This window comes from Rhinolophus sinicus, chromosome 3 (genome assembly GCF_057876585.1).
Source record: "Rhinolophus sinicus isolate RSI-liver-muscle chromosome 3, RSI-T2T, whole genome shotgun sequence".
Classification (NCBI taxonomy): Eukaryota; Metazoa; Chordata; class Mammalia; order Chiroptera; family Rhinolophidae; genus Rhinolophus; species Rhinolophus sinicus.
The window spans coordinates 162,376,522-162,391,412 of NC_142503.1; the positions used below are offsets into that span (position 1 = coordinate 162,376,522).

Sequence of the window (14,891 nt, forward strand, 5' to 3'; positions counted from 1 at the left end):
AAAAACAAACACCCCAATATACTAAAAACAGAGTATATTTATTTGAACCATTTTCACAAAATTAAATAGACATAGTTCTTTACCTTATCTTCAAATTTAATTATTGTTTTCACTTGAAAGTCATTTGCTCTATTTGTTACAACATCCTGTTAGCATACGTAGAGAATTTAATTTTTTTTTCCAACCCCAAACACATAATTAGGTGCAGCACAGTAAGTGTAGTAGAGATAGAGAGGGCTTAACTATCAATGCAAACAGGGATCACTGTTAAAAGAAATTCAAGTCCCAGAAAGCATTCCTTTTCTTTTTCTAAGATAAAGTTTTAGTTAGGAATTCTTATGTAATGTTAGCAAAAGTATGCATAAACTCGAAATACAACTGAAAATGTTAACTTATTAGATGCTAACATTTAATACAATTTTCTTTTATATATTAGTCTTACACAGCAATGAAAAAGATTTAACGTATTAAAATATAGTATGTCCAGTAAGTTCCCTTATTATAACTCTTAAAGAAATTTTCTTCAATCTATAATTCTGAAAGCAACAGAGTATCAAAAAAGGGGGTTGCTGATAACACACTAATCCCTAGAATGGAACAACTCAATAATTTTTCCCTTTATAAAATATCTGGCAACTTGGATAACCTCAACTTCAGGGGAAGTAGGCTCGCACATCTCAAACCTGCCAGTCATAATGAGAAAACTGGCAATCTTCTTGGATCTCAGAGAAATTGAGATAAATTTATATAAAAATTAAATAACTAAAAGCTAGAAAATGGCAATCCTCTACCTCTCCCCCTCTCTTCTCTCCTGTCCTAGTCTTTCTGACTTTTGAAGTTCTATACTGAGTTTGGGATATCCTTATCCAGCAACAGTGACAGGAATACACACTTTACATGCCAAATTGCTAAATGTTGTAAATCATTACAGATCTACCAACAGCTGTGTGGTCATAGCACTCCAAATTAGCTTGAACAGTAAAAAGTCAAATTTTAACTTTCAACCCATCTGTGAGATTACATTGATAATGTTACCCTTGTAGGCAGCATAGTCAGGTCCTACATTCCTAGCAAATCTGTCAATCTCTGCCTTTAAATAGGAGTGTTAGTTCACTTTAATATATTTACTGTAATTATTGATATGGATGAATTTAGGTCTACCATATCCCATTTATTTTCTCTTTGTCATACCTATTATGTTTCTTGTTTCTTCTTCCCTGGTTTCTTTCAGATTAAATATTTTTTTACTATTTTATTTTAATTTCTCTACTGTCCTTTTTTTAAAAAACAAACAAACAAACAAAGCCTTTTTATTATGAAATAAATTTAGACTTACAGAAAAGCTGCAAAAATAGTACAGAGAGTTATCATATACCCTTTAATCAGCTTCCTCTAATGTTAATCAGCTTCCTGTACTATAGCATAATTATAGTACAATTGTCAAAACTAAGAAATTAACGTTGGTACAATACTATCAACTAAAATAGAGACTTTTTATTCAGATTTCTCCAGTTATCTTACTAATGTCCTTTTTTGTTCTAGGATCCAATCCAGGGTACCATGGTGCATTTTGCTGTCATGTTTCCTTACCCTCCTCTAAACTGTGAGAAAGTTCTCAATCTTTCATGACCTTGACACTTAAAAAAAATTCAGCTTTATTAAGGTATAACTGACAAATAAAATGATGTTATTTAAAGTGTATATCATGGTGATGATATACTTATACATTGTGAAAGGATTCCCCCTATTCACAATGACCTTGACACTTTGAAGAGTACTGGTCTGTTATTTTGTAGAATGTCCCTCAATTTGAGTTTATCTGATGTTTTCTTACAATTGGATTGAGACTATACATTTTTTGGCCAGAGTGAGGTGCAGGCTAACTTTTAGTTTAACTGTTTTTTTAAACTAATTCCTGCTTGGATTACTTATAAAATGAATGAAACACTAATCTAGTACTAGGTTGAAATGTTTACAAAATTACTTATTTGAAGGCCTGATTTTATTTGTAGGATTCATCCCCAGTGAAACTTCTTCATTTATTAGGCTATTAGATAAATATCTCCTAGCTTAGGAGGTGGGGTGGTTAAGAGAATTAATTTTTATTTTAACTCTCAGAGAAAATGAAATTTAGATTAAAGTCACAAATTTTTATTGATAGCTAAAAAAGTTATGCTAAACTTTTATCAATCGATTTCATTCAATCCTTACTTTGTATTAATAAAGGAAAGTTAATAAAGAGAAAGTATTATATATATATATCCAATTTACTGTGGCAACAGCTACCCTAACCAAAATACAGATAAGGTCAGAAAGTAAGGGAATTAGCATTTTATTTTAATGTCCTTCAAGGCAAGAACTCTGTTTCTTCAGAACACTTAATAAGAGTTCCTAAATATTTTTAAATGTTTTTAATTATTAAATGGGATTTTTCTAGAAAAATCTCACCTGAATAACTCCACTATACTGCAGTCACCAACTCTCTTCATTCCAAATCTCTCTTCAGAATGTGTAATTTTCACTGTCTGCTGTGTTATCTTGTAGTTACTCTTTGTAACTGTTCTCATCTGTAGGCTCTGCCTTCCCCAATAGGTTAAAACTCCTTAAGGGTGGAAACCTTGTCTATTTCTTTCACAAAAGTACCTGCAGTATAGTACTAGCTGCACTTGAAAGCATTCAAAATCTTCTGACAATATGAAGAGTCAAGGTTTTATCATATATACATGAGAAAATTTAGGTGGAAAAGGTATTTTTCCCCCTCAAATTAATGAAATATGAAATTTCAGAAGTTTGGAGGTAACAAGCAAAATAATCAAAAGATTGTTAATATTTTTTATCTTTGCAGTTGTGGTAAATTTGAGTTTCTTTTCCAATGATGGTAGCTTTTGGACAACAAATGTTCTTTCCTTAACACCAGTGATAATTTTCAAATGTACTATCTACCAAATTTCCTATAATCTTCAAAGTCAAATGTCACATCTTAACGCATAAATGTATGTTTTATATAATACTGGATAACAAATAAAATGGTTGGAAATTTATGACAACAGTATACATACTGAATTGAACTTATAATCTTTGTTAATAATAAAACATGCTGATGCTTTATCTATATACCATAGTATATTTTTTTAAAATAAATTTTTCTTCCAATGAACCTCAAAGATTCATCAGTTTGAAAGATTACAAGGCAAAAGTGTTTTAGCAGTTTAACAATTTTCTGTTATTACTAAGTAGAATTTTACCACTCAGGGTATATCCTCAAGGTTAGCAAAAAATATTGTAATGTTCTAGATTGATACCCTAGAATCGACACACACACTTAAAGACATAATAAAAATGTACTCACACAAATAAACCATGTTCTTTATCAGATTTATGTAATTTAAATGACTGGCTCATAAAATTAGGGCACTTTGAAGAAAACTCAAGTATCCTGCCACATTTAACATTTTAGTAAGGAGTAGAAGAGGGCATATGAAATTCCAGTTTTTATTGTAATAGAAACAAGATTCCAAATAGGTGGGATCTAGAGATGAAACAGAGCTGACGATTAACTTCCACAGGATGAATTAGCAAGTGGAAAAAATATTTTGAATAGACTATGAGAAGGGGGAACAATCTACTTAGATTTTTATTATTCATACTCATCCTTTCTCTCCTCCAAGGTCTTGGTTTTTCCCTCCCATGTATTAATAGTAAATAATTGGGTGGGTAAACTAGGTTTGTTAAGGTGAAACACCATTTTTGAGGTAAGACTTAAGGAGAATTAATTGAAAGGAAAAAGCCCAGAATTCAGCCTTCTCCAATAGCAGTGAAATTATGATAAAAAGTTAAGTCCTTCAAATACTATGACGTGCAGGCACTTGAGTTCATTTTAGTAGTGGTGATGAGAAGTTACAAAATACTTCAGGCACTAATAAAAGATCACGGATATATAAAATGTACTAGTTGTGCCATAACTATATCTTGTCTCTATGGCAGTCTACAGGAATGTAGATACAGCTCTGTTCTGTAGCTACTGAACTGCTCTTTCCATATTGATATGTAAAAACCTTGAGCTTGGATTTTACACTGAAATAAGTACATATTTGACTACACATTAGAAAAATGAGATATTTAAAATTCCTAGGGCATGGTATCTGGCACATTATAGCCAATTATTATTGTATACATTTGTTAGCTTTAGTTGTCAATTTATTCAGAAGCCACAATGCTCCTCAGTTACATAGAGTTTTAACCAACTATATACAAAAGATATTTTAATTTGGTACAGGCTAAACTATACAGTTTTCTTGTGTGTGTGTGCGCGTGTGTTCAGAGAGAAATAAAAGAGAATAAAGAGTAGGCGAGAGAAAAGACTTGGCATGTTACTAACAATAAGAAAAAAAAAAAGACAATTTAAAGCTTATTGTTTTGCCATTATGTTATATAAACAATTAATTCCAACCAAATAACTGATTTCTTCCAAGCTGCATTCTGTGAATTACTTGATCAATACTGAGTTTTTCTGCTTTAGAAATGGGGGTGGAAGTGGGGATGTGGGGGAGGGGGAAAATCACTTAATTCACTAGATTTAATAGGGCTTGTCAAGAAACCTCCCAAATAAAGGCAAGCATGGATGAAGAAACGCTTTTAGAAAAAAAATTTAGAGAAATCTACAATTTCTAATCCACCTGTACTGTTATACTCACCAGAATAGTTGATCCCACTGCCTGCAGTAAATGGAACAATAGAAGTAATTTTAACTTTACCACACATTTTAAATTTTACTCAAGATCAGACACATAACAAAACACAGTAATCTTGGCTATTACATAAATATTTTAAACTACTGCAAACATATTCAAATGCTAAATAAGAAAACATAAGGAGTGGATTGTGAAAAATTAAGTTGATATGGTTTTCAATATAGGACATCTAGAGATATATGTTCACAAAGGAAACTGTTGTTTTTAAACGTCAGGAAAAGAACCAATCTTAAAATATTACAAAAGTACTCTTTTGATATAATGACAAGGGATTTTTTTGTAAGTTCAATTTTCTTTGATAACTAAAAACTACTGAAAAGGACAAATTCAGAGAGCGCATTATTTATCATTTATAGTAAATCATGTTAGTGTCATGCCATTGAACATACATATTAAGTAAAATAAAAACTGAGATAATTCAGAAATTCATAGAAATTTTAAATTTTAAAATAATTATCAAATGTTTAAAATAATGAGGAATTTTATAAATTCTAACACTCTTAAATTACTACGTCAAACTTAGGAACCACTCTAAACTTTATCAACAACTTACTTCGTTTACATAACATATTAAATGTATTAATCGATCTTACCTTCTTTTCCATCTATGGATTTTGATACTTCAATATCAAAACTCTCCTGCATCTGCTGACCTTTAAAACACCTGAGATGTTCTTGCTCAATTAAATTACTTTCTTCCTCTTCTAGAGGCTGCCAAGTACCATCAATAAACCACTGTCCACGCATTACTGGTATTTTATCGGCCTCTAAAAAGAGAAATCATACAATTATACATTTTAGGATCCAACCTCCCAGAAAGAGACACAGTAACTTTGCTACTACTGTGGCAAAAACATACTTTCATGTCTCAATAGACTCATTTAAAGTTTTAAATTTCAGATTTAAGCCACAGGATATAATTTTTTTCAGCATGTAATTTTACCTGTATTGAATATTACACATAATTATTTTGGCATTATAAAGGTAGATGAACAGTTATCTATATAACCGAGGCTTTGAATAACCAAAATTAGTAGGCTAAGGGGTTAAGACAAGTTTCATGCAAGACTGTTGATAGTTACAATGTCTTAGAAAATATTACTGTAAACACCCTGAAGTAGTTTAGTAACAGAGTGTGGTAGTAGGGTGTTGCACTTTTCAGGGATGTCTTTCAGGGATAGGCTCCTAGTTAGTATACAGGAATAACTAATCATTTAACTAGAGTAAATACCTCACCTGTACTAGAAAAACAATGAGAAAAATGTTATTGAATGACTAAATGTTTCTTTGATTAAACACTGTTCCTATAAGCCTAAGAATTTTAGTTGCTATCTATCTAAAAAACTGTCAGCTATCTTCAATCCTTTAAAAAAATTAAAAGCAAAAATAAAATGGAAATAACAAGGCTCTAAAAGTAAAAAGCAAAATGAAAACAAATGAATTATGTAGAGAGTTGGTTTAAACACATATAGAGATATTATTTCAAGTGGATTTAAAACACAGTAATGTGTACATACATATTAGAATATATCTATCCTATGGAGAAAAAAAATTGCAAACATGGATTCAACCTTTTGCAGTACCTACACTGTTACAAGTGCTACTAAATGTAATAAATATTGGTAGCACAATTTTGAAACTGTAGGTTAAGGTGACCATAATCATTTTGTTAATACCATTAAGAACCTAGATATCTAGCACAAGAAAAAGAGATACAAATATAAAAATCAAAGAAATAAAAACTGTGTAATTTTAAATTTTAATTAAAAATGTCAGCATGAACTAATAATGGTGCATTTTCTCTTTCAAAAATGTCCTAAGTTCTGTGTACTAATAAGGCATAGAAACAAAGACAAACCCAGTATGAGTGAGCACTTCAGACATAAAGATTGTGATCTCTATTATTTCCTACTAAAAGAAACCAAGTTTTTGGGACAGGAAATTTACTAGATGGTCCTGAAACATTTTGTTGTACCAGTCTTCTGCTGTGATGTGGTCAAAATCTATTATGTATTTCCATTACTTCTTGCATTATCCTATACTGTTGATTCTTGAACAACTTGCGTTTGAACTGCGTGGGTCCACTTATAGGCAGATTTCCCCCCCAATAAATACTGTAAATGTATTTTCCTTGTGATTTTCTTAACAGTTTCTTTTCTCTAGCTGACTTTATTGTAAGAATACAGTATATAATAAACATGACACAAAATATGTGTTAACTGACTGTTTATGTTATCGATAAGGCTTCTGGTCTACAGTAGGCTCTTAGTAAATTTAGGGGGAGTTAAAGTTATACACAGGTTTTCGACTGTGCAGGAGGTTGACATCCCTAACCCCCCAAGTGGTTCAAGGGTCAACTGCATTCTGCTATAGCAATTCTGCTATATTTAGGTGTTTACTGTGTTATTTGGTGCTTAGGTATTCAAAAATAATACAACTTCATTGTGAATTATGGCTTTTAACATTAAAAAGTGTACTTTGCTGTGTTCAGTGATTTTTTGCCTAGGTTCTTCTTTGTCTATTAAGATTACAACCCCTGCTTTCTTATTGTTTCCATTTGATGTTTTTTACTATCCCTTTACTTTTAACCTTTAGAATTACTGTGTTTTATATGTGTCTACCGTATATAAGGTCTGACAATTAAGTTCATAAATTCATCCTAGAAAAAGTGCTACATACTTCATTGCTGAATAGCACTACAGTCACCTTACAAGTACTCCCCTTGGGAAGCAATGCACTGATGCCAGCGCCTAGTCCACCCTTCAAAGCAATTTTGGAACTCTTTTTCTGGAATGGCCATCAGAGCTGTCATCATATTACCCTTGATGTCCTGAATGTCATCAAAATGTCTTCCTTTCAATATTTCCTTTATCTTCGGGTAAAGAAAGAAGTCATTGGGGGCCAGATCAGGTGAGTAGGGAGGGTGTTCCAATACAGTTATTTGTTTACTGGCTAAAAACTCCCTCACAGACAGTGCTGTGTGAGCTGGTGCATTGTCGTGATGCAAGAACCATGAATTGCTGGCGAAAAGTTCAGGTCTAACTTTTTCACGCAGCCTTTTCAGCACTTCCAAACAGTAAACCTGGTTAACTGTTTGTCCAGTTGGTACAAATTCATAATGAATAATCCCTCTGATGTCAAAAAAGGTTAGCAATACTGTTTTAACTCTTGATTTGGACTGATGGAACTTTTTTGGTCATGGACAACTGGCTGACTTTCATTGTGCATTTTGACACTTTGTTTCAGGGTTGTATTGGTACACCCATGTTTCATCACCAGTGATAACACGACCCAAAACATTGTTTTGCCTCTCCAAAAGGTCTTGGCAAACTTTGACTCTCCTTTGTTTTTTGGTGAGCTCCTTCGGGACCATTTTTACATACACCTTTCTTGTGTCAAGATTTTCAGTTAAGATTTTCCTGTTTCTCTATCGATGTTTACTTGGTTTGCTATGCTTCTCAGTCAGCCGACAATTTTGACGCACAATTCAACGAATTTTTGCAATGTTTTCATCAGTTCTGCTTCTTACTGGCCACCCTGATCTCTCTTCATCAGTGATGCGTTCTCTCCCCTCAGAAAAATGTTTAATCCATTTGTACACTGCCGTTTTCTTTATGGCATTATCCCTGTAAACTTGGACTAACATGTCCCTGATTTCCCTTCCACTCTCGCCAAATTTAACAAGAAATTTCATGTTTGTCTGTTGCTCTAATTCAAGCTCAGACATTCTCACAACAATAATGAACGCCACTCAGCAAGACACCACCACATGTCGACACGAATAGAGCTGTGAGATACTGATATAACAAGGTTATGAAACCTCACCGAGCTGTTTGTACAGTGCTGCCAATGTAAGTACAAGGTGGCAAGTTCGTGAACTTAAGTGTCACACCTCGTATAGCATAGAATTGGGTATTTCTTTATGAAATCATGTGAAAATCTTTTTCTTTTAATAGGTGAGGTAAGCCCATTTAAGTTTATTGATATGACTGATATATTTGAACTCTGTATTCTATAATTACCATTTTTATTATTCATATTTACCCTTTTTCTTACTCTAGTTGGTAGTTTGCCTTTTTAAAATTTTCTTTTGGTGTTCAGAAAGATTTGCACTTTTTGTTTTAGTGGTTACCTTTGCACACGTGTGTTTGTGTATACGTAAGCACATATTTTAGAGTTTCCTAAATCTTTTTTGCTTATTTAACCTTTTGCTATTTTGTCTGTCCATTTTAAGTGTTATCCAATAACTCCCACTTATTACTTATACAATAGGGAACAATTTTTTTTTTACATTACAGTTTATGGGGTTACAATTGTTAGCAAAGTTACATAGATTTCAGGTGTACAATTCTGTAATACATCATCTGTATATCAGATTGTGTGTTCACCATCCAGAGTCAGTTCTCTTTCCATCACCATATATTGGATCCCCTTTACCCTAATCTACCACCTCCCGACCCGCTTACCCTCTGGTAACCACTAAACTGTTGTCTGTGTCTACGAGTTTTTGTTTCTTTCTTTGTTTGTCTTGTTCTTTTGTTGTTTTCAGTTTTATATACCACATAGCAGTGAAATCATATGGTTCTCGACTTTTTCTGTCTGACTTATTTTGCTCAGCATAATAATCTCAAGACCTATCCATGTTGTCACAAATGGTACTATTTCATCTTTTCTATGGCTGAGTAGTATTCCATTGTGTATATATACCACATCTTTTTTATCCAACCATCTATGGAAGGACACTTTGGTTGTTTCCATGTCTTGGCCACTGTAAATAAAGCTTCAATGAACACTGGAGCACATATATCTTTACGGATAAATGTTTTCAGATTTTTGGGGTAGATACCCAGGAGAGGGATTGCTGGGTCATACGGTAATTCTATTGTTAATTTTTTGAGGAACCTCCACACTGCCTTCCATAGCGGCTGCACCAATCTGCATTCCCACCAACAGTGTATGAGGGTTCCTTTTTCTCCACAGCCTCTCCAACACTTGTTACTATTTGTCTTGTTGATGACAGCCATTCTAACTGGGGTGAGGTGATATCTCATTGTGGTTTTTATTTGCATTTCTCTGATGAATAGGAAACAATCTTATTCTATTTTTCCCTTTCTTCACTCACTTAGTTTCATTTTTTCTATTTTGTCAGAACACGTAACAATTACACCCATGTCCCCACTACTGTTTTAGTCTTGGATCTACAGTTAAATATATTAAATGTTTCCTAAATTCTTTCATGTTCAGAACTATTTATGTATAGCCCTGATACTTGAAGGACAGGTTGGCTAGCTTGAACTGTGTTTCCTTGTTTTTGAAAATGCTGTTGTACTGTAACCTTCCTGTGTATATTATTCTTGAGAAGTATGATGCATACCTATTTTTTTGTTAGTAATGTGATCTTTTGTTTTCCCCCTAGCAGGTCCAGAAAAAAATTTACCTTTGAATTTAATAGTTTCATTAGTCTTTAAAATCTAACAGTTTATGAGTCAGAATTCATTGTTCTGGATCAGTCTATCTACAAGATGGGCCCTTTTAATACGTAGATTTTACTTTTTTGCTAATTTCTGAAGAGTTTCCCTTGGATTATGGTTTAATAAGTAGCTCTGTTCTATTGATTTCTTTTACTTCTTCAGGGACTCTATTATTAAGTGTGTTGGGTCTTCCTTTGCCTGTACTGCATTTCTACCACTGTCTCTCTGAAGATTTTTTACTTCTTTCTGCCTCTCATTTTCATTCTTTTGGTTGTTTTCCTTCCTTTCATTAGTGCCCCTTACATCAATGCTCCTATTAGTATGTCGTCAAGTTTGAGGATATTTTATTTAGTTGGAGTGTTATAATACATTTTCCTGTTATAATACATTTATTCCTAAGACTAAAGTCACAAGAAACTCATTTTTGCTTTTGGGGAAGAATTCTTCATGTTTGCTTTTGGGGAAGAATTCTTATCAGTGAAAATGCATCGATTCACATTTTCTGTATTCCTCTTAAAGTAGCTTCGCATGTCATTTCACTTATTCCTATTCCTGAGCATTTCATGGATACAGTTCTTAGTTCAACAGTGCCTGCTCTTGCAGATTAGTAAGAGCAGCTCTTTAATGGATGACGTTGTGATGGTAGTGATGGTGGGTGGGTAGGGACAGGATTGGGTGCCTTGTTTCTCTTTCATTTTTCTAAGGCCCGTAATTTTCTCCTTCCTTCTTTCCTCTCACTGCCATGGTTCCAGGGAGCACCAGTCTTTCTCTATCTTCTCTCCCAGGAGCAATGTTTTTCTGATGCTGCTACTTCTTACTTTCATACATTTTCCTTCCAGCTAGTGCTATGAATCACTAAGTTCCCCGTGCACGTATTTTGCCAACTGTGTGGGGAAGGTTTTCTTTCTAAGGGTAATTTTGTTTGTACTTCATTTTAACCTCCGATCTCCTTTTCTTTTTCACTGTCTCTTAAGCCTCTCCTTGTCCCATCTCCAGACTCAGAGATTTGTACCAGCAACAGAGCTGTTGTAATTTGTTGTTTTTCCACATACAGGTAATTTAAAATTCATAGTATTGCCTATCTTGTAGTAATGCTGAAAGTGTGAGTTATGTATGGTTTGTGTGGGAGTGTGTGTGTGTGTGGTCCTTTTTGGTCTTATGGCTTTTTGGGTGAATGCATAGAGAGATTTAGATTTGGACAGTTGCCATTATCTTCTAGATCCAAAGGCTTATCTCATTTAACCTTAACAGTAATCTTAAAAGATAGCTATAATTATCCCAGTTTTACAAATGAGTAAGCTTGAGTCTTAGTGAAACTAAGCATCTTGCCCAAAGGCACCCAGCTAACTGATATAAGAACCAAGATTCCAACCAAACTTTGTCACCAAAGTTCATTCTAGCTCTTCCTATTATACAATGCAACCTGTATTCTTAAATAGGAAAAGTCCCCTTTTAACCCTCACCCCAAGAAATACAGGCTATTTAGTTGTATTGGATTTTAAAATAAATAATTCGGGAAATTTGACATTGCCAGTCTAATATGAGACTTACAAACCAGAGACAACAATGCTTCCCCATAAAAATCATGGAAGTAAAAAACAGAGTTAAAAACAGTAAAACACGTGTATAGCACACAACTACACTCCTAACTCTCTTCTTCTCTTGAGCCTAATCTAAATGTATTCTTTTGATAGATGTTTTGGGAGCTTTACCTAAGCTTTAAATTCTACCAGTATCCTGTCAAGTACTACATCTTTCTGGTTCAGGCCTCTGTCTTGAACTCCAGACCCAAATATTCAACTGCCAATTAAACATCTCCTAATAGATAATCAACAGTTAACAGGATCACAAATAGCTATGGAACATACTAGGTTCTGGTAGAAAACAAAACAAAACAGAACACAAATCTGCTACTCTACTTGTATCCTCTATCATAGAGAAAATGGTGTGCTGACATTATTCAATCAGTCACTCAAGACAAATCTGGGAGTCAACCAAGATGCCTCCTCCTCAAATGCTTCTTACAACAATAACTAGACACTAAGTACTGTTTATTGTAGCTCCTAAATCACCCTCAAATTCATCTCTTACTCATCAGGCCTACGTAGAGTCAATACTTGAGTTCACTCTCTTATCATTTCTACCTATTTTATTTCAGAAACTTCCTATCTAAACCTAGTATCCCTAGTTTCAGCTCTGTGACACTCTCACCACCATTACCACATGCCTACTGACAGGCACGTGTATGTATAAGTACATACACACACATACACAGACAGATTCCTCTACCTTACTCTTTATAGACACTCAATCTATCTTTTCTAGAGTTGTCAGAGAACCTTTCTAAAATACCATGAATCATGTCATCCTAGTACTTAACTTCTTTTGTGACTCCTCACTGCCTTCCAGATAAACTCTGAGCTCTTTACGATCTTTCCTTGAACTGCCTGTTCACATATGTGATGCTACTTTAGGTATTTATTCACCTAACATCTGGATGTCTACCATGAACTAGACACTAGAGCAGGCTCAGGGGATACTGACGTAAGATAACGCTGATGGTCCCTGTGCTTTCCATGTCAACAAGGACAGTTTCCTGAATGTGTGATGCTGAGTTGTACTTCCATATCCTGCATGTGCTGGTCCTTCTATCTGGGATGCTCTTCCCCATTTTCTTCATTTAGCTAACTTTTATAGTTATCTGCATTAGGATGCCTTTTGTGACCTTCCCTTCTCTGTGGCTCCACTAAGTTAATTCTGCACATATTGATCAGTGTTTATCTTACTGTATCCTAACTGTCCAGGCCTCCTCACTTCTATGGATAAAGGTGCAATGTTTTTAAAAGATAAGAGAACCTATCACAAAATATGATTCCAATTAAGGGATGTTGAATGTTGCCGAACAAGGTAAATCTCATTGTGCATTATTACCCCAGAGGCTGGCAAGTTTGGTAGATGAAGCACTTTCATTCATGCTCCAAATTGGGCGTTCCCCTGTTTGAGTGGTGCTTGCCAATCTGTTAAATTGGTTTATGCTGCAGGGTGTGTCAGCCATTAACACTCTATTTTCAGAGGAAAGAGTCTGACTAGTTTCCAAGAATAAAAAAATAGGGGACTGGGGTGGCCGGTTAGCTCAGTTGGTTAGAGTGTGGTGCTAATAACACCAAGGTTGCTGGTTTGATCCCTGCATGGGCCACTGTGAGCTGTGCCCTCCTTAAAAACAACAACAAATGGGACTTTTTGGGGTGAACATTTTGTTGAAGGATGACACATACAAAAAAGAGCACAAATCACATGCATATAACTCAATGGCTTTTTACAAGTTAACTATACCCAGATCAAGGCAGAGAACATTACTAACATTTCAGAAGGTCCCTTCTTGCATGTCTCTTCCAGGTGCTACCTCTCAGCCCTCACCAAGGGTAAACAAAATCCTAACAGATTAGTTTTGCTTTTTAATAATTTATATAATGGAATCATTGTACAATACTTACTCTTTTATTTGGCTCCTTTGGCTTAACATTATGTTTGTAAGAGTCAGCTCTAAAGATGGGATTATTTTTATGGTTTAAGTACTTGCCAGGATTATTTTTATGGTTAAAGTGTTAGCAGGTGAGCATCAGATAGATGTGAGCTATGCTCTTGGTCTAGTTACTTCTACTATTAAAATAATTCTAAGTAATATAGAGACATAAGCCAACAAATTCCTAATTATATGCTTTTTGAAACTCAAGGTAGTTCACTCCCTTCTTTTACCTAGTAGACACTAGATGAATATTTATGGAATGAAAGCAATAAAAACACGAAAATCTTTTGTGAAAAAGAGGAACAAGGGAGAAAAAGAAGAAAAAGATTTGGGTAGTCAAATTCAGAATGCTAACAAGCATAAGAGCAAAAACTTGAACACATGCAAAAAGAAGCTGAGGAAAACATTTATTCCTAAGACTAAAGTCACAAGAAACTCATTTGAGGAATATAATTAGAAAATCAACTAGAAGGAGTAAGTAGCAGCAAAAGTATTCTCATGTAGGTTACAAAATAATCCAGGATATTAGGTACTGTTGGCATATAATCTTCACACCTGCTCAGATGGCTTAAACTGTGAGGTCATAGATGGTATACAGAAAAAATGGAACTGATGAAAGGATTGAGAAGGCAGAGGCTCTAATTCCAGTTCCACACCTTCTGAGCCTCAGTTTATCATCTGTAACGTGAGGTTATTCTTTCTAACTGCAGGTTTATAACAGGGAATAATAAAATAATGTATGTAAAAGCATTTTGTCACTATAAAATCCTATTCCAAATTATGGCATTATTCTAATTCACATAATATCTTTTAAAAGTTTCTAAAACCACATGCAGTGGTTAAATCTGGCTATGTTAAGACTAGCCTTCTAGAATCTTCACCCATTTGCCTTAAGTAAACTCCCTTTACCCCTACCATCTCTTCCAAAACGAAAATCTCCCACTTTGACAACAGGAGAAGCAGGCTCAGCAAAAAATCAAAAATTGGATATAAACTAAGACCTACAGATGCGCTCACTACAGACACACTGTGACTGGCAAGTTAATCCAGTGCTCTGATTTACTTCCTGGTGATATCAGTAAAAAGTGGGTCCTTTGATGTGAAAACAGATCTCCTTAAGACTCTGTTTTTACACTGAGTTGT

At 34.3% G+C, this 14,891-nt stretch overlaps 1 protein-coding gene across 6 annotated transcripts in view; it reads right to left on the reverse strand.

Annotated features, from left to right (window-relative positions):
* DDHD1 (DDHD domain containing 1) overlaps positions 1-14,891 on the reverse strand; it is a 68,607-nt gene that overhangs the window by 38,795 nt on the left and 14,921 nt on the right. For 4 of the 6 annotated variants that reach the window (XM_019725721.3, XM_019725719.3, XM_019725717.3 and 1 more), the window contains exons 2-3: positions 5,345-5,518; positions 4,695-4,715 (exon numbers count right to left, since the gene is read on the reverse strand). In XM_019725721.3, coding sequence (XP_019581280.1) covers positions 4,695-4,715; positions 5,345-5,518 — 195 coding nt within the window. The remainder of the gene's footprint in view (positions 1-4,694; positions 4,716-5,344; positions 5,519-14,891) is intronic. The other 2 variants (XM_019725722.3, XM_019725720.3) reach the window with 1 other exon arrangement.